Raw genomic sequence first — 20,917 nt, forward strand, 5'->3', positions numbered from 1 at the left:
CCCTCATCTGAGCTCCTCCCCTAAGCTCATCCCCTGAGATCTTCCCCTGCCCCAGTTGTGATGGAAGGAATCTGTAGTAGCCAGAACCTGAATCTGAATGTATGCCCGGAAGTGTCACAGCACCTCTTCATAAAAAGTCTTAGAAAGAAATGGGACATTCACTGTGATATGTGACTTCAGTTGTTTGCAGATACACCTGCATGTTTTTTTTCTGTTCATGCGCAGTATTTTCTAAGTTATATTCTCTGAATAATTGATTAGTTTATGAAAGACATGAATGTGCAATAAAATTTGACACTTACGGGAAAGTAGAGAAACAGGGCTCCACACAAAATGGCCTCCAGCAGAATCAAACCAGAAGCTCTGATTCTCTGAGAGAGAAAGAAAAAAATGGCACAAGCATGAATCACAAGCTGCCACACAAGCAAAGACTTTCCTTTGAAATCTTGTATAGATTCTTTTAGTACATTCCCCAAACTCACTTTAAATTGCTTCCATGGAGAAAAAAACATCTATTACGTTCTACGGAAAAGACTGATGGGCACTCCACAACAGTCTAGGTCCAGAGAGTAATTGCACTGATGTATCTGGGATAGGCAGGTAAACATACTAGGTGCCATTAAAAACAACCCTTGAGATACAATTAAACACTTTGTTATGGTGCTGTTAACTGGCTATTTAATGGTCGGTATGTATTTATTGTATAGTTTTATCGCATATCCACTCTAAATTTTACCTCAGAGTTCAAACATCAATTTATAAGAAACTATGCGTCTAGTGGCATTCAATTGTGGTTTGCTTGAGCAATTTTTTTTCATTGATATGTTCAGAAACACTGTGTGGTTATAAATATATTAATCTCCACTGTTAAGATCCCAGCGATCTAAGACATTTGTATTGCGATCTCTGCTTGTGTTCTCTTTGCTACTGTTTTACTACGTGTTGTCCTATGTTTGTTTTGTTCCTGTGATCAGGCCATGTGCGGTTGTTATTGGTTGCAGACCCCGCCCTCTGCCTTTCCCTGACCTTTTCAGTAACTCACCGGTTTCCCATTTTACCCGTGATTTGTTGGCCTAATTGTTTCTCCCTTGCCTTTTTAATTCCCCTTATTGTTTTCACCCGTGTATTGCTCTGTTCCCATTCATTTCGCTGAAAGTTTGTGCATGAATTCGGTTCATCTGTGTTAATTATCCTTGCCCCAAATTATCGTTGATTGCTTTACCTGAAATGTTTCACCTGTGTAATTCTGTTCCCCCTGCTATATATTGTTCTGTCCCTCTTAAGTTCACTGTCGGATTGTAATTCTTTTCAATGTGGATCTATGCCCGAATTCTGTCTTTTCCCGAGTGCCTGTGGTATTGTATACGATTTTCTGTTTTGTGATCTTCTGTGTTTTGCCCTTGGAATTCTGTTTGCCTGTTATCTCTTTTGGACTTTCTGATTTTAACTCTTCTGTGTTTTGACGTTTTGGAATTGTGTTTTTGCCATTTTTGGAAATTTTGCGTGTTCTGTTTTTGGAAGAAAATAAATCTGAGTTTTTTGCAACTGGTTTGCGATTAGGTTCTTGCCGTGAGAAAGCCTAACACTCCACATAGTTGTTTAAGCCACTGTGTAGGGTTTAAGTTACAGTTCCAAAGTTAGTGTCCCCGAGGTTTTCTTTCTATGCATCACGTGCTACTTGCAGATGTCCACTGTTTTAAGTGAAGCCTTCGTCATGTGATTTGTTGTTAATTTCTTTACATTTTGGTGTGTTTTTTACTGAACTGAATATTTAGTTCTTCTGACCTTTCAGTGCTTATTGCATATCTGACTCACTGAACCAGCTGATGTTTCCATACCTGGTGTAGAAATGCAAGGGCTGCCTACAGAAGATTAGACAATGGCTAACTCTCTGCATCCCTCTTCTTACCTCTGCAGCCAGGAGCCCCGTACCTTGTTTCGGCGGAAGTGGTACACCACCACCATGCCGATGAAGTCCAGGAGCATGCAGAGGCCCTGGAAGGAGGCGACGGCCAGCCGCAGGGAGCCGTCCTCCTGGGCCAGACAGGGGCTGTCGTCTCGGCAGAAGGGGCAGCCCTCCTGACAGGGCAGGCACTTTGCAGACACCTCTGACGACTCATCTCGATGAGAGCCCCGCTCCTTACCTAAGTATTATAATAATAATAATAACCTTTATTATCACAAGCACAATCAAAATAGTATAAAGAGAAGGGTCCACAAGAACCAGTGAGAAATAGCTGATGAAAAATATAGTCAAGTAGCTTGTTTTCTTCTACTGTTTCTTTACTGTATAATTGAAAAGAGGTGCCTATGCTAAACTGATGCTGGAGGGCACAAAGGCTGTGGCTGACAGGATGCAGTCAGTGTTTCTTGCATACCGCTCTAAGAACGATTGTGCAGTCAGTCTTTCCTGCACACTGCTCTAAAAATGATTGTGTCAACATGGAAAAGGAGTGTGGGGTCCCTGAGCATCATTTCTAAGAGATACAGAATGCCTTTCTGTCTTGGGCATGTTACTGCCTCCACTCTCAGACCCTCATGGGCGCGTGTCAGGAGTAAGACCCAATGCACAGATGTGGCAGACATTCTCCAGACTTTTTTACCTAAATCACCTCACCATGTAATTTCCCTTACGGAAAAAAACAAGGGCGCAATTGCCTCATAATTAAAGGTGGTACTCATCTTCCCCTGGGCATTTTTTAATCGCATCGGCTACTGAGCCAGAGGTAATTATTCTACAGCAATCCCCAAATGGCGCTGGCGGTGTTGTTTGTGTGAGTGTTCACTGTGTCACTCAATGTTAATTCTTCTCCTCTCCACCTGTGCCCCCGGATGCAGGTTGAAGAATGATAGGCTGTTGTGAACTCAGCAGGATTCACGACCCTACTCTAATGGGGTGCACTTACACAGAGGCAGAAGCCCGGGACTAATTCATGACAATATTTCAGTTTGCAGCAGCACACACAGCAGCTCCCATTGACACGCAGACATCAACCATCCCCACCTAACTGAGTGATGAGCAGTGCGCTTGACGTCTGCACCTCAGCTCGGCACTTCCTGTGCCCGTCGACGACAAAGAACAGCGTGAGGGTATGATATGGCTCAGTCCAAGCTTCCAGATGAGAGTTCATCCTCAAACCCTCATTCCTTCCCTCAGCTCTCTCTGTCTCTGTCTGTCTGTCTCTCTCCCTCCCTCTCTCTTTCTTTCTCACTTTCATGTAAAAAACATCCTTTTCTCCAGCCCTGAAACCACTTCATTAGGAAGCATTGGAGTCTGAATGGTGAGTGGTGACTCATGAGCTATTTTTAGCTCTCCTGCCGTTTATGAGAGCGCTCACGAGGTGGGCAGGGCCTGAGAAATACCCACGGCAACAGCAAGCACATCAACATTAAGGCAATATGACTTAATTCAGGTTTCATTCGATTTCTTCTTCTTCCTGTGGACTCCTCAAATGTGATGCCCCCTGTTTCATTTCCCTGATTATAACGATTGGCTCTCGGCACCAGTGCATCAATAAATGATCAAGGAGGCAATTTTTTAAGGCAGCAAGGGCCTCCATCCTCTGCACAGAGTGTCTGAAGTACATTTTGGTTGAATGTCACATTTCATTACGGGGAGAGGCGCTTCTCGAGCCTTCCTGTCTTCCAGCGATGGGTCAGACAGTGAGAGGACAAGAGGAGGAAGGAGGAGGAAGGAGGGGGACGGAAGAGGAGGAGGAGGAGGAGGAGGAAGTAGGTGGAAGGAGGAGGATGGAGGAAGAAGGAGGAAGGAAGAATGAGGAGAAGGAGGAGGAAAGAGGAGGAGGAGGAAGTAGGAAGAAGGAGGAGGAAGGAGGAAGAAGGAGGAAGGAAAAATGAGGAGAAGGAGGAGGAAAGAGGAGGAGGAGGAAGTAGGAAGAAGGAGGAGGAGGAAGGTGGAAGAAGAAGGAGGAAGAAGGAGGAGGAAGGAGGAGGAAGAAGGAGGAAGAAGGAGGAAGAGCTGGCTGCTGTGTGTTTCCCATGGGCTGCCCTAGATCACAGGCGTCACAGATGAGCGGGCGCCTGCCTGAGACACACACAAGAGAGGATTGAGGATTTATTGGACTTTCCTCTTCTGCATATACTGTATCTGTCTGCCTCTTTTATCTCTCTCGGCTGACTCCTTATTCTCTACACCCTTATCTCTCTCTCTCTCTCTCTCTCTCTCTCTCTCTCTCTCTCTGTCTCTGTCTCTCTCCATCTCTCTCTCTCTCTCTCTCTCTCTCTCTCTCTTGCTTGAAAAGGTTTGCTGTGGGCCAGGGGGATGTGCTTCTGCTCTCCAGCTGTCCGCCCTGTGAAATCCCTGCCTCTCCTCCAAGCTAATCTGTGTCGCGGCGTGGCACCTCCGGCTGGTCGTCTGCATCCATCTCTGACCTCCGGAGGATGGATCACAGGGAGCTCCCCCTCAGAGAGGGGAAGACGAGATGGTAAGCCCTGGCTGGATTTGCTGGCTGATTTGTCCTGCCTGCCAGGAAGAGGCCCACAGTTCAAGCTTATTGACTGAACAAGTCTGGGGTGAATGAGAGGCTGGTGTCTAGTCTGAGGGGCAGGGATCTGGTCGTAAAGTCTTCTCCATCAAGATGAGATCCCTACTGTGAAACCCTGTGAAAGACTAGAGCAATTTATTGTAGCTTACTATACTACAAATGCAGCCAAATGTAAAATGGCATCAAGTGTCCATCAAGGATTTTCATTTAAATGGTCCTACTGTGAGTTAGTATCAAAGTTGACTGATCGGTCAGCCTTTCAAACGTAATTAAGCCATAAAGGAGCATTACAATCCGATCAATAGGCCCCCTTCCAGTCCTTTACCGGCTTAGCTGTCACTCTTATGCTTCCTGTGGGGGGGAGGGGGGGGGCTGAAGCACAGTGATCAAATAGGCATCATTAGCGCTCATTAACACTGTTGCCCCTGTGAGTAAATGTACACTCTGTGAAGTTAATGATCTGCGTAAAGCTGCCCGAATCTCTACAGCTCCATCTTCATCCTTCTGAGAGCTGTAAATGTCCCTTAAGTTGGTTTACTCTAAAATCTCTCCTCTCTAATTAAAATCCTCTGTCCTGATGCACTCAATCTGAAATCAGGGACAATGTTTGTGGTCACAAATGAATTAGATTTCCATGAGGGGGTGTAGTATACGGGGTAGCTAACACAAGGCGTAATGTCCTATAATGTGTTGACGTGTCTATGATTTAATCTTTTTGTCTTGCATGGTTAAAAAGAAAATCTCTTGATATTTCTGCAAAAAGCACCCTTCCTTTTCTGCCCAACGGAGAGCGTTCTGACTGCATGCTTTACATTACATACTGACAGCAATGGCTGCCATGCACAGCCCTGAATCCTGGAGCCCACTGGAGATGTATTGTCTTTCTCAAGGACACTTAGACACACGGCTAGGAACAACCTCATTAAAATTGGGAACCCTTTGATTCCCAGTTCTCTGTTGATCGTTGTACCTGTACACACATGCAGGAAAAACAAAACCCCTCCACTGTTACCAAAGAACCACAGGACTGACGAGGTGTGATCCCATCGCTCTCTCTCAAGCTCTCTCTAAGTCTCTGTCTCTCCCTCTCTGTGTGTGTGTGTGTGCGTGTGCGTGTGCGTGTGCGTGTGCGTGTGCGTGTGCGTGTGCGTGTGCGTGTGCGTGTGCGTGTGCGTGGGCGTGTGCGTGTACGTGTGCGTGTGCGTGTGCGTGTGTGTGTGAGAATAAGAGCATTGCAGTGAGGGGCAAAAGGACTTGTTTTAGTTTACACATACAGCATTTACTTCCTCGACAACCTGTCATTCTAAAACAAACATCACTCTAATCCTGACACTGTCATCAAGCTAATGTTGCCTATGTATGCCCTGTCTATCTAATTTAAACATTTCAAGTTGAAGATGACACACATAAGGGAGACACTCTTGAGAGATCTTTCAGCAATCTGCAGATCTGGTGCAGCATAAAAAAACACCTGCAGGTAAAATTTGAAAGCAGCTAACAGTAACATTTGTAGTCGCATGAGGAGCATCTGATTGACACATACTTGAGAAGCCATTGAGTGCCACTCGACTGGGATGGTAGAACCCTCTCTTGCACTGGCACTTGTACTTGTCCAGGACAAACCCATGGCCCATGACCGGCTTGCACTGCAGCAGGGAGAGAGAGAGAGAAAAACAGAAGATGTACAAAGGTGTGAGTAAATAACACAGGAGTAGAAAAACAGAAGAAAAATGAGAGATGAGCCAACCCAATATTTGTGTTTCTCAGATGACGCGTTGAAAATGACTGAGTTCTGAGTCAAAGTACAAATGGAGGAGGCTCTGAATGTCAACAGAAGCAGAAATACTGCAGATGTTTACATGTGTTTTCAGGATAGGCTGTCTTTCTCTCTTGTTTTTTTCTCTCTCTGCAATGTTGGTGCATTCCTTTTGTTCTTTAAAGAAAACACTCAAAGCATTATAATTGCTTTCACTTCCAGCAAGACAAAAAATGCATCTTTGTTCCGATAAGATCTAAAATCAATAATATACTATAGTTAAATCGTCTGTCTTTCTGTTTTGAGCAGTCAATTATAATATACTATAGTTAAATCGTCTGTCTTTCTGTTTTGAGCAGTCAATTATAATTTACTATAGTTAAATCGTCTGTCTTTCTGTTTTGAGCAATGACATATAGTGGCAAATACTGGACAGCAACAAAAGGCAGATAGATGATGCATACTGAAATGTCATTTCTTAGAGTAGGTATGTAAGTTTGAAGATTTCAGAACTGTGATGTGACACCTCATCACTGCGCTTTGTGATGGGAGCGAGTCTGCCAAGGGCGTCTCTCACATCTGTCGCACATTTCACCAGCAACACTGCAAATCTGTGGAACAGATTCCCCCTGAAAAAAGAATGGTGGTGACATACTCGGACATACTCCAGATGGCTCGCAGGCACAATGCTGCTTCTGCCCAGGCTGAAGGTATCAACAGTGCATCGTTAATTTCACAAATGAGTTTAAATCCTGATTTTGGGGAACAACAGCTGGAACAAGTAGATGGTTACTTTGACACCTCGTCTGAGCACGACCCTAGAGAACCTACACTCATCAGGAGAAGGGGGTTTAAATTGACAGTAATAATGTCAGGAACAGTTCAGGTTGGGGAGATGGGAAAACGTGAAAGCACTATAAGGACAGCTCAGTATCTGTCTCCAGAGTTAGACTGTCTGGCAAGCGTCAGGAACGGCAGTGAAGAGGCCTGCTTACTGCTCAGTGCAGCATAGATCTGAATAAAAGCACTCCTTAAACAGTCAGATGGGGTTCCAAGTAATTACATTTGTTACAAGTGGGGATTTGTCTTAAAGTTGTAAATCCAGACCTATTTAAAGCCTCGGAAGAGATAAGACACAAGTAACTGAATCATGATGGTGCCACTGCTTATGTTCGGTGCCGTCTGCTTTCCATCCAGAAAGATCACTGTGCTAATATCAGTGGCCTATGCTGTACCTCAGCACACACACAGCAGCACACACACATCAGCACACACACATCAGCACACACAGAGCAGCACACGCACGGCCCGTGTCTTCCCCTCCGGACAGGAGAGCTGGGAAATGAGGCCGACTACGATGCAGAGAGGAGATTGAGTGGAACTACACGTCTGAGTCCCCTCGGGCCACCTGTGTGTGCACGGTGTGAGGTGGTCAAGTCAACTGCGGAGTGGGTCAGGGCTGGGGACAGATATCCCCATCCACATCCCCCCCTCCACCGCACACAACTAAAAATACACATTCTGTGGGGCGAAGGCAGCAAATGCATCACTTGGCTCCCCTGTGGAGCGCTACCGTGTTTGGTCCTGCACATGGTAATTTCACTGAAGAATCACTGGCATGCAGCGACCTTTACACAGGGAGTCTGCATGCACACTATTCAACACCTGTGAAATTGTTTTATCACAGCCTCCACAGGTATCTGAAGATATGACATAGCATACAGTTCATCATGAAACCATTACCTTGCACACACAAAAATACCACACATCAAACACCACGGACACCTGCACACGTTCAGTACCTCAGTGATCTGATCAGCTGCACACTGGTGTCACCAGAGAGTGGTGCTCCTCATATGCAGTGCCACATCCTGTCTGATGAGTGAGGAGGAAAAATGGCTTTGTGTGCCACCATGCATGTGAAAGTGTGACGTGGATGTGTGTGTGTGTGTGTGTGTGTGTGTGTGTGTTTGTGTGTGTGTGTGTGTTAGATAATTAAGGCAAGCATGTGGCACCGCTGGGGTGAGAGTTGCATCCCTCCTCCCATAAATCACTAATAAGGGCTGCTGCTTCTTCCCAAGCCCAAGAAATGAAATTGTACAAAAGTGCTGGGGATCACAAGCGCCGCTGAAACAGGTGATCGGTGTTCAGGATGATTATTTATTTCTTTTTGAAATATGTGTTAACCCTCCTCGCTAAGCCGAACTTTTTTCACAAATGACCGCATGGAATGAATGCAGTGTCAGCATGGGACCGTTGACATAGTTATGGTGGTATCCAACGTTGAGCGCTAAAGTGAGGCCAAGCATACAGTACTGTGCAAAAGTTTTAGGCAGGTGTGAAAAAATGCTATGAACTAAGAATGCTTTGAAAAATGTAAACAATAAATGTTTATTTTGTATCCATTTACATGGTAAGACTGAGCACAGCAACAAGACACAATGTAGTTATACTGCATCAGCAGGGTCTCTCCCAGACAAAGATTTCAAAGCAGACAGGGGTTTCAAAATGTGCAGTTCAAGCTCTTTTGAAGAAGATGTTGAGGATCGTAGACGCAGTGGTCAGCCAAGGAAACTTAATGCAGCTGATGAAAAACACATCAAGCTTATTTACCTTCGAAATCGGAGGATTTCAAGCAGTGGCATCAGTTAAGAACTGGCAGAAACCAGTGGTACCCAGGTACAGACATTTACTGTCCGGGGAAGTCTGGCCAGAAGTGGTCTTCATGGAAGAGTTGCAGCCAAAAAGCTCTACCCCGACAAGGAAACAAGGTCAAGTGACTGAACTAAACACGAAAACATAGAAAATAGGGTGCAGAAACATGGCAGAAGGTGCTCTGGACTGATGAGTCAAAATTAGAAATATTTGGCTGTAGAAGAAGGCAGTTTGTTCGCCGAAGGGCTGGAGAGAGGTACAATAATGAGAGTCTGCAGGCAACAGTGAAGCATGGTAGAGGCGCCTTTCCAGTTTGGGGCTGCATTTCTGCAAGTGGAGTTGGAGATTTGGTCAGGATGAATGGTGTCTTCAATGCTGAGAAATACAGGCAGATACTAATCCATCATGCAATACCATCAGGGAGGCGTATGATTGGCACCAAATGTATTCTGCAGCAGGAACATAACCCCAAACATACAGCCAATGTCATTAACAACTATCTTCAGCTTAAAGAAGAACAGAAAGTCCTGCAAGTGATGGTATGACCCCCACAGAGCCCTGATCTCTACATCATCGAGTCTGTCTGGATTTACATGAAGAGACAGAAGAATTTTAGGAAGCCTACATCCACAGAAGATCTGTGGTTAGTTCTCCAAGATGTTTGGAACAATTTACCAGCCGAGTTCCTTCAAAAACTGTGCGCCAGTGTATCTGGAAGAATTGATGCTATTTTGAAGGCAAAGGGTGGTTACACCAAATATTGATTTAATTTAGAATTTTCTTCTGTTCCTTCACTGCATTTTGTTAATTTATGAAGAATTGATGAAAACAAACTGTTAACACTTCCATTTTTGAAAGCATTCTTAGTTTACAGCATTTTTCACACCTGCCTAAAACTTTTGCACAGTACTGTACATTAAACAAAAAAAAGGCATTTCCCATAACAACAGGTGATCCTCTAAAGCACCCGACAGTAAAGGGCAGTTAATTACCTCCTGTGTATCAGTGAGTGTTTGTCTGGCATTAGGCTTTTCATCATCTGATAACCAGATTAGGGCAGACTCATGACAGTAATGTGTTTACTATTAATTCTGTTAGTCATGTTATCTGCACTATTAAAAAAACACGGCAGCACTATGAAGATAGTATATAACATGCACCAGGACATGCGTCTGTCTGTATCAACACTCAACCTGAAGCTTTTCATCCACTGTCCAGAACATTTTCATCAGGCAGGGACCTGGGTACCTCTCTGCGGTTCACTGGGCCCTGCCTCTTGTGTTTCTCATTCCTCAGATGTGTCTGGCTCTGACATGCAACAGGAAAGAGCCGGCCAGCTGACTGAGATCCACACGTAGATCTATAAATGAAGGTGCGGAACGGAGGCTGCCTCCACCTGAGTTCTCTTCGATAGTAGGGGAAAGTCTGCTGACTGATGAGGCCGTTTAAAAGCAATCAAAAGAGTTGCCGTTGCTGCCGGCATATTTAGAATAGAGCATCCACACATAATTAATTTCTGTCTGAAGCCTGGGCGATGGATTTGTGAGATCTCGAGAACAAGAGCTGCCAGACCTTTTGGCAGGGACAGGCAGTATTTTTATATATAATCTACTTCTCAAGGTAGATCTCTTGGGCCATAGAATGGCACAGATAAAATGGGACAGATGGTTAATGCTCTTTATACAGGCAAACGTAACTCAGCTCATCCCTTAGTGAGAGAAGATAGGGACACAGCTGAGGCTCATAAATTTTATATGAAATGTGTCTCATCCCATTTTGGCCTTGGAATAACTAACCTTAAACAGAATGAAGGCTTTGGTTCCAGCTCACTGTGCTGTTTTTATTTTGTTCCATACAGGCCTGTCCACAAGAAATGCCAAAGAGGTTTACTTTCACTGGAAATGAAAGCAACCTGAATTCAGTCGTGGTGATTGTGAGGAATAGCACGGCAACACTCAATAAGAAACTATACTCCATCCACTAGGGGAGGATGGGGGGGGGGGGGGGGATCTCCCTGGAGAGCCCTGTGAAAGGGAGGGGGACTCTCTGTGTGAGATATCTGCATCTGGAGTTTCAATCCAGAGTGCAAGAAAGCTTCTGGGAGAAACCTAATTTTTTGCGAACTGAGGAAAGTTCCCCCAATCTCACCCCCAGGGACATGCACAGGAGTGGGCTAAGGTTGCTCGGGCAACTGCCCGTTTGCCCTCCTCGACTGAAGTTGCCCCTCCGAAGGAAATATATATATTTGCGATCAGGGGACGGGGGCAGCAACGGTTAGTGACAGTTTAAAATTATATTGGCAAAATTTGCGATTAGATGACGGGGCGTGACAGCGGCAGTTAGTGAGAGTTTAAAATTATATGCGCAAAATTTGCGATCAGGGGACGGGGGCGTGGCAGCGGCGGTGACAAAAATAAATGTGTTGCCCCTTTTTTCCAGGGCAGAGCAACTGCCCTTCAAAAATTCCTGTGCACGTCCCTGCTCACCCCCCAATATCTTTTGCATGTGACACATCCTCAACTGAACAGAGACAGATGCTCTGGGTGGAGCTTGTGTTGGTGATGTTATGGCCAGGCAAGATGGGTGGTGGGTCCCTGGGTTTTCTGCCTGCAACAGTAGATTCATACATCTCACAATTACACAACCAGTAGATTCATACATCTCACACTTACACACCAGTAGATGCATACATCTCACACTTACACACCAGTAGATGCATACAGTACATCTCATACTTAGACAACCAGTAGCAGAACTTAACACATAGCCTTTAGGATCTAGGACTTAGCTAGCCAGCTTGCATTTAGCTCTCCTAAACCAAATACCAAACACAAACACAAACACGAACTGTATTTAGGTTTGTCATTTACTTGAATCTGTTCCCTTTTTCCAGATATATAATCATGATGAAATCATGATCCCCCTATTCCTCAAAGTGGTTTGTTTCACATGCTGTTTCCAATGGGCGGGTCTACCGGCAGCTCCATGTTTCAGTCAATCAGCCCAGTACATGGTCTGATTGTGAGATTGTTTCCTCCTCTCTCCCCTGTCCCTCCCGCTATGATATAAGATATGTAAAGAGAGTTACCTCATTCTTGAAAACAGTAAGAACATGTAAAGAAGAAGACTTTCTAAACTCCATTAACGAAGTTCCAATCGATATGCACAAGTATACACAAGTTTAATAATGGATTGACATGACAACGTGAACGTTTGCCAATAACACATGCATGCCGGTTATTAACACCGTAACAATAGCTAGCTAGACAGTAAGTAGTATACTGCAGAGTGTGTCATATCCCCTCAAAGTTCCTCTGTGCCTGAGGTACTCTGCATCTCAGTAAATCCATTCCATTCTACTACATGAACAATGTATTCAATACAGGGTAATATGTTAGTCTGGTTTCTCAGGTTATGCTGAGTCTACTGTATGTAGCTGAATCTTTCTTTTTTTCCCTTAAATCTTTACTTTGTTTCACACAGATAGTCTAGTCTGCACAATTATTGGGAGAAGTACAGCATGTGATAATTTCCTGCACTTTGAAGACAGCTCTATTGACCCCACCGAAGTAAGATTAGATGACTTCAAATGTCACATGCATTTAGGAGTAATGGGTCCTAGAACTGTTTAAACTTACAGCCTTCAAGTTGAGCATGTTCTGTCACTGTAGCAAGTGGGTTGCCCTCCTGTGAATGTATGTTTTATCACTGCCAGTGCCCACTTGTGAATGTATTTTCCTACAGTATGTTTTATCACTGTGGGTAAAATGTCCCCCTAGCTGTGTTATAAAAGCCTTCATTTGGAAAGTGGAGACGTCCTCATGCTTGGAGAGTGGCTTGTTAGTGCTGTAGGACTTCAAACGGTTGTGAAGACAGAGCTCTGCGTGCAGTCCCCAAAGACGGAGCTGAAAAAGGAGAGCAGGTGAAGGAGAGTTTATACTGCTCCTTGCCAGGGGACTTCAGTACTTTGGCAAAAGTCTTCCTGACAGTGTAATGTGCGTGTGTGTTTAGTGGTGGCGGAGAGTGTTTGTGGATATGCACATCTGTTTGTTGGAGTGAATGGGTCTGTCCGTGTGGAGAGGAAGGATATATTTGGATATGTGAGTGCGTGTACAAGTTTGAGTGGACGTGTCTCTGTGACTGAGTGTGGATTTATGTGTGTGTGTGTGTGCGTGTGTGTGTGTGTGTGTGTGTGTGTGTGTGTGTGTGTGTGTGTGTGTGTGAGTGTGTCTCTTTGACTGAGAATGAGTATGTGTGTGTGTGTGTGTGTGTGAGTATGTGTCTGTGACTGAGAGTGGGTTGTGTGTGTGTGTAAGTGTGGTTTATGTGTGAGTGTGTGTGTGTGTGTGTGTTTGTGTCTGTGTCTGTGTCTGTGACTGTGACTGTGACTGTGACTGTGACTGTGACTGTGACTGTGTGTGTGTGTGTCTGTGACTGTGACCGAGTGGGTATTTATGTTTGTGTGTGTGTTTGTGTGTGTGTGTGTGTGTGTGTGTGACGGTGTGCGTGTGTGTGTGTGCTCTTGTCTGCAGCTGTATTTCAGTGACAGCACACCTCCAGGGACATCCCACGGCGCTGCTCCATCTTTACCCCTCTGCTTCAACCTCCCCATAAATAAACCAGCGGCTCTACTGGAACTCAAACCAGCTCCTCTACTGGAACTCAAACCAGCTCCTCTACTGGAACTCAAACCAGCTCCTCTACTGGAACTCAAACCAGCTCCTCTACTGGAACTCAAACCAGCTCCTCTACTGGAACTCAAACCAGCGGCTGCCCTGAAATGGATTTACAGTTGTCCCACCATGACAGTCAGCTGCCAACATGCAGATCATTATCCATCAGTTACAAAAACAACAGTGACAGACACACATCGCTCGTCCATGTTTCTCTGATGAGAATGAAAACTGGTTTCTCCTTAAAAGCTTGGCAACGTATGCTTGTATCCATGGGGAATCTGGGGTGAATTTAGAAAGAAAAACCCCCCAAACCTAGCATTTATCCAACCCATCATTTAGGCCTGACAAGTACAGCTGGAGCACATGTTAGATAACCAAAAATTAAATTAGCACGACGCCAGATTATTCCAGCAGCACACCTAATGAAATGGAGGAGGATGAGAGAGGAAGGATGGCAGCCAGATGACAGGAACACTGTCTCACTCAGCAACACGTCAAAAAAGTGCTGCTTCTTATTAAAACGATGCGATGCACTGCAGGCGAAGGTGTGTGTGTGTGTGTGTGTGTGTTGGGACGCGATGTGTGTGTGTGTGTGTGGGGGGGGGGGGCAAGATCATTTGGGAGGGTTTGTCAATAGCTGTCTCGGAGCCTGTAGGATCCAGGAGTTCTGCGTTGATTCTTTAATCCCGCGTGCAGAACGATAAAAGAAGCCGGGGAGGCAGTGAGGCAGAAACATAAATATTTACATTCTGCCTTTCTGCCTGGCAGGCAGTCACCACCACGGCACGGCCGGGCAGGCAGGCAGGCGAGCTGAGCCGGCAGGCAGGCAGGGAGGCAGACACAGCCCCTCGTTTCCTCTCCTGATGTGTTTTTGTCATTAATTTTTCAGAGGCACAGGACATACAGCTCCCATCACCAGGCTGATGCTGCTTCATTGTGCTGGCATTGATACCTACAACCTTTCGGCAGGACACACACGCAACTATTTACAAACACGCTACAAGAGTGCACTTGACCCTGGGACAGGCGGTCACAAGATCCCACCCTGATGCACCACACGTATGAAATCCTCTGGGTTATAGTGGGGATGTATGGGTCTGTGAGGACTTATAAGCTGATCCCCAGTGCAATGGTAGGCTCATCACCTGAATAGTCTGAGAACTGGGTGATGTGCCAACATCTTGTATCTTGTCAAATGAAAGCCCTATCTTCAGTGTTCTTCTGCAGAACCAATTTCACATTGCTTGGTGTAAGTGGCAGGACATTAATGCCTTGTCAGTACCAGCAAATTAGGCTTTTTCACTGCCTTTGACTAACGTGTAGAATAAAAGCAGCTCTCATATAATGACCTAATCATACAGAAAAGACACACACACAAATACACATACAACAACATACTTACTCTGTAACATACTTACGATATTTCCATAGCCTTTTATTATATAAGATGCAAGGTTATGTAACATCCTTCCCCAGGAGCATACAAAATGCATGAGGGGTTGTGTTCAGTTCAGGGTGAAAAACAGCAACTCTACATGCACAGCCATTGGACAGGCAAAGGGAAGCAAAAGGGGGAAGGGGGAAGGGGGATGGGTGTTTCGACAGGAACGCTAACCTTGTTTTATTTTATTTTTCACATCTTCCATGGCTGACAAAGGCTCTCTATCATTTGATTTTCACCACCATTTCCTTTCAGGCCTATTGTTGCTTTTGTTCTTCTCATGGCGAGAGATAATAGAGAGTGGAATAATATTTCCCCGGGTTTCTCCCTAAAACCTGGCTTAAGAGGCGTCTGTGGCGCGGGATCAGTCTCATCCCTGAGTCTTTATCCCACAGGCTCCGTGGTCCTCTGGTTGCATATGCTCTGTGTAGACTCATCCTCTTGGCCTAGCAAACTCAGGGGCCGAAGCAAAAAAAAATGATCGATGCCCTTGTTGCCCTTGTCAGGGAAGGTGGCAGACTGCCATAGCTGGGGGTGAGTCACCAGCGGAGGTGTAGGGCCTCTCCCTAAGCTGTTCTAATTACTGTTTTGGACACAGCCGGGGGAAGCTATGGACATGCCAGCCAGCCAGGAAGGGGGCAAACATCCTCTAATTAATAAACACTTAAAAGGCATTAGAGATGGAGATGGCAACTCAAAGAGATTGTGTCTTAGAGAATGGGGTTGACCCTTTTACAATTGTTATGTAGTTGATCGTAACATGGGTAGCTTTTTGCATGCACAGTGGAATGAACTGAAGAAGGAGGACACCCATTATCATGGAAGAGGAACTTTTGAACACTGGAATTTGAAACTTTTTGGCATGTCCAGATCATAGGATCAACATGTAGAAGGTTCATGCAGGGAAGTAGAACCAGCACTCACTACCAGTGAATACGCATCACTATAGACTATGCAATAATTCTCAATCCCAATACAGTCCATCTAAGTAGCTGAACAGTCCTTCCACAGACAGGATTGCGTTAAAGACCGCATGCTAGCTAGCAGGCCACTACACGGAATCATTCACAGAATATTTTACTAATAAGATAATTGGTCAAAAGGAAAGTTAAGACTACAGCATTTCATCAGCAAAAAAAAAATGGGTGTTAGAAGGTGCTGAAAACCATTTACTTTTGAGATTATGCTAATTTAATCCCGGTATGATCAGGGATTAGCTAAATTTATCTTGTCTCTGACAAGAATATGTGAATACACAAATGTTACTGAGAATGGTGCTCTTAAAGTGACTTTATGCGTGCAAATTCCCAGCAACATTAGTTTACTATCTGTTTCCCCAGGAGTGTTTTTCACCCAGAGACAATATGCTTGTGTGAGGTAGTGCTTGACAGCTTTTTATACTGTTTTTCCTGATAACTAAGGCACTGGGATCGTCACTGAACCAGGCGAAAATCAAAGCAGTCCGCTGAAAACTACCATTATCCCAAACACAACATCCAATACAGCCCTGCATTATCCCAAAGACAACATCCAAAACAGATCTTCATTATCTCAAAGACAACATCCAAAACAGCTCTTCATGCTTGTCCTCCCTCACCACCACCTCTGGTTTCTTGCAATTCCTACAGTGTGGGATCCATTATTCCGGAACATACCCCACACACCAATTTGCCTTAGATACTGACTCTGCAATTCTGATTGACATGTTAAGAATTTTGTACTTAGTGTTTCCAACGTGAAAAAAGGTGTCCTTGTTGAATTCAGATGGTGATGCCTTGAGTTTATTGTATTTATTGGATGTGTTTACTAAATGAGCATAAAGCATAGTGTTTAAAGCTATAAGAAAAGTCCATATATTTGGAGAACTGAGGCAAAACTAACGGTTTAGTGTGTTTGCAATCAGGAAAAAAAGGTGTTCAAGTATGTGTCTTAGTTTGTTTGGTTGTGTGAGGTTGTCTTTGTGTCTTAGTTTGTTTGGTTGTGAGAGGTTGTCTATGTGTCTTGACAGAGTATTGCACATGACCTTAATTAGCATTAATGAGCAACATGCATATTTTTTTCTGCTTCTCACTGGCCAAAGAAACTCTCACATGCATGCAGGTCTACTTCCCGGAGCAGCACTGAAGAGCGTGGCCTGCCAGGCTACACAGAGCAAAGGCATTAGCATGTTTGGTAACACTGGATGAAGAGCCACTCATTAAATCAGGTAATGAGAAGAGCGACGCCCACCCTTGCAGAGCATGCTTCTGCTAAATGAGACACAGCACAACAGCAGAGCAATTTACATTTTTAAACACCACTATTATCATAAGAAAGAACAGTATGTGATGAGGGCTGTGTTTAGCTGTGTGTGTGTGTGTGTGTGTGTGTGTGTGTGTGTCTGTGTGTGTGTGTGTGTGTGTGTGTGTGTGTGTGTGTGTCTGTGTGTGTGTGTGTGTGTGTGTGTGTGTGTGTGTGTGTGTGTGTGTGTGTGTGTGTGTGTGTGTGTGTGTGTGTTGGCTGGTTATTACCATGGTAATTTTTTGCCTTAGTAAAAGTAAAACGTATAAATTCAAAACTTGCTAGTCAAAATGTCCTGTAATAATGCTAATTCAAGATGTAGCTATAACATAGACTTTCCCTAATCAGGACATTTGTGTTTTGACAGTGACACAGCCTTTTCACGGGCTGCAGTACTCTTCACTCTTTTCCCCAAAAGGATGTTACCTCCTCTGAAGCAGCAGCTGCCCCTCTCATGATGCCAAGCACACCAGCACACACACACACACACACACACACACACACACACACACACACACACACACACACACACACACACACACACACACACACACACACATACACTTCTCATTGATGCCAAGAGCGCACGGCCAGATGTAGTGGCAGTGGTGATGGCGCTCCTCAGTTATGGGGATTTAACTTTTGCAACAGCTTGCAAAGTGCTTATCTATGAGTTCAATGAGCTGTACCCCGACTGGGCTACACTGCCTGGGCGGAGGGACTTCTCCCTGCCGAATGTAATTAAGACTGGAAATGACACTTTTTTTTTTACTGCTTACGTTACGCACAACATTTTTCCATGTCATACCTGTCACTCAAACAGCAGAACCTCACACCAAATCTGCAAAACGCTCACTCAGTTTTCAGTTAAAAAATAAACTTTTTTGCAAACCAGTACACACAACAATCAGACACTAAACACTTGTGTGCCATATTAAGGCAATGACCTTCAAATAGCTGGACGTATTAAGCAGTTCCAAAGGAGGGCACTGGTTGTGATGCTGATGTGTTGCTGTGTCAAGTCCCAAATCGGAAGCTAGGTATGATCAAACAGTGATTTTTATGTAACATGTACAAGAGTGCTGTTTTGGTAAAAAGTATTTGTTACTGTTATAACCTTCAGCGCCCTAAATAGCCTTGCAAGTATGTGTTGACTGCATACGTTTCAGTTTGCTATCATGAACTTCTTTTAATGAAACTATTTTGTAATTTCTATATTCTTTTACTGAAAATGCAAACACCTCGGCCCACAGTGTTTCAGAAAACGACATTTCTATGAGGTGCACCGTGACACCGTCACTTCAGAAGGCATAAGCATTGCAATCATAACAGTGTTTTAGATTTGGATGGATTAAATTGCAATGTTTGTGTGCTTAGGTGCCTCTCAAATTTCATTTCCAGTGGACACACAAAAAAAAAAATCTACATTGAGTCACAGTTGATGTCTACGGGTGGGAGTTTTGAACAGCCTTAAGCTTTTTCTATTCAGGACGGATGAATTTAATAGTAGGCGATGTACAGCCATATCCGTCTGCTCTGCTGTCCCTTTTCCCTGTCGCTTCTGGGATGTGTTCCTGAAAAATCCCCTGCCAAAATATTCATGTCAAACAAATGACATGAACTGAATAGACATTTTCTGTGGTCCTTGACATAGTTGTTCTTGTGATCCTTGACAGGACAAAAAAAAATATGCAAACACAAACACACACACACACACACGCACACACACAGACACACACATAGACCCAAAGAGACACACATAGTCCACTTGCATAAAATGAAACTTTTCTGCATCTAGGAGTCGAACAATCCCAAGAGACACAGCACACAGAAAAAAAGCATAGTCAATAATTCAGTGCCATCCATTACATAGCATTAACCATGGATCATACAATGGAGGCAGTTCTGCTGCACTACATATGAGCAAACACACACAGACACACACACACACACACACACACACACACACACACACACACACACACACACACACACACACACACACACACACACACACACACACACACACACACACAGTTAATACTGGTTAATACTGTCTCTCTCTCTCTCAGCGACAGATGGAGCTTAAATCAGATGACGTCTCAAGTTCCACATTAAAAAGCACCGGAAGTCTGAGAGGCAACACCTCCATAGGCAGCGCTAAGTGGGATGGATGGATGGATCCATCGCAGCGTAAGCTCTCAGTCATGACTCCAGAATGGCCTCCAATTCAATTACGACATAGCTCACAGTGGTTAACACGTCAAACTACACTTTGCTCAAAGTAGGCATGCTAGTTAGGGCGTCAGAGATGCTTGCTGGCGTACTGGATTGGTGGATGGGTGGATGGGTGGCAGGGGTGGATGGGTGGGTGGATGGATCGATGGCTGGATGGATGGATGGCTGGATGGGTGAAACCAGTGGCCACTTGCAGCAAAAGTTTGTATTTCTCCCACTGTGCACTTTTGATTTGGAACTGAAATCAATGATTTGGGCTGTATTGGTAGGTGGATGTTAGGTCCACAGCCTCATCTTGGAATTATTTGTATACATTGCCAACCCACCCACACACCTCCCACAGAAGACTGGCCATGTGCGCATGGCAATGCCTTCACAACACAGTTTCATTTGCGAATGCCAAAACAGCTCTCCTCTCCAACACATAACTTCATCGATGACCTTGGCATGGCACCCCCTGACCTTGGGCCTGGGGTCACCTGTGGCCTTTCACCAATGTATTTTATGAAGTTAGAATATTCACTCTCATACCTGCTTGAAGTTTGTTTGTTTGGATGTTTCTGAGTATAGGACAATCATTCATATGTGATACGCCGTAACATATAATACATACATAGATACATTTTTCAAATCTTATGTCGACCACTTCCCATTTCTCCAGGTTTGTGGTGTTGGAGCAGATCATAGGCAAGAATACTAAGAACAGTGATTCAAGTGGATTGACTAAGGCTGAAGATTATGTTGGTGGTGTCAAACTGTCTAGTTTGTATTCATACAAAGTATGCCTGGGACAGTTTGCCAATGACCCCAATGTGCATTTGCTACTCCTGTACTCACGTCCATGCTGGTCAGGTTACAGCGATGGGTGCCCGCAAACCAGCCACTGCTGGAGCACTGGTCAATGTCCACATCCTGCAGGTTCACATCCACTCTTACCACTCCTCTGCAGGGACAAACAGAGAGAGAGAGAGAGAGAGAGAGAGAGGGAGAGGGAGAGAGAGAGAGAGAGAGAGAAAAATAGATAGAGATAGAGATAGATAGTGAGAGAGAATGTGTTAAAGATGTGTTAAAGAATGTTTAAAGATGAAGACTTTGCCAATCACAAATGCTACACAATTGAATGGGTACTGTATGGAAGAAAGAACATGAAAATGACAGCATGTTTGCAGAGAAATATTGCATTGTATGAAAATGTATTAAAAAAACACAGACTACAAATATTACTTATACATATACGAGTGCATCTCAATAAATTAGAATATCATCAAAAAGTTGATTTATTTCAGTAATTCTATTCAAAAAGTGAAACTCATATATTATATAGATTGTTTACACACAGGCTGATCTATTTCAAGTGTTTTTTTCT

General features: G+C 44.4%; 1 protein-coding gene across 1 annotated transcript in view; it reads right to left on the minus strand.

Annotated features, from left to right (window-relative positions):
* gpr158b (G protein-coupled receptor 158b) overlaps positions 1-20,917 on the minus strand; it is a gene marked incomplete at both ends in the record, with an annotated part of 49,987 nt that overhangs the window by 16,151 nt on the left and 12,919 nt on the right. Inside the window, 4 exons of the mRNA XM_080836267.1 lie at positions 303-371; positions 1,933-2,144; positions 6,049-6,151; positions 20,389-20,494. Coding sequence (XP_080692393.1) covers positions 303-371; positions 1,933-2,144; positions 6,049-6,151; positions 20,389-20,494 — 490 coding nt within the window. The remainder of the gene's footprint in view (positions 1-302; positions 372-1,932; positions 2,145-6,048; positions 6,152-20,388; positions 20,495-20,917) is intronic.

The sequence above is a fragment of the Sprattus sprattus genome (genome assembly GCF_963457725.1).
Source record: "Sprattus sprattus genome assembly, chromosome: 4".
NCBI classification, from domain to species: Eukaryota; Metazoa; Chordata; class Actinopteri; order Clupeiformes; family Clupeidae; genus Sprattus; species Sprattus sprattus.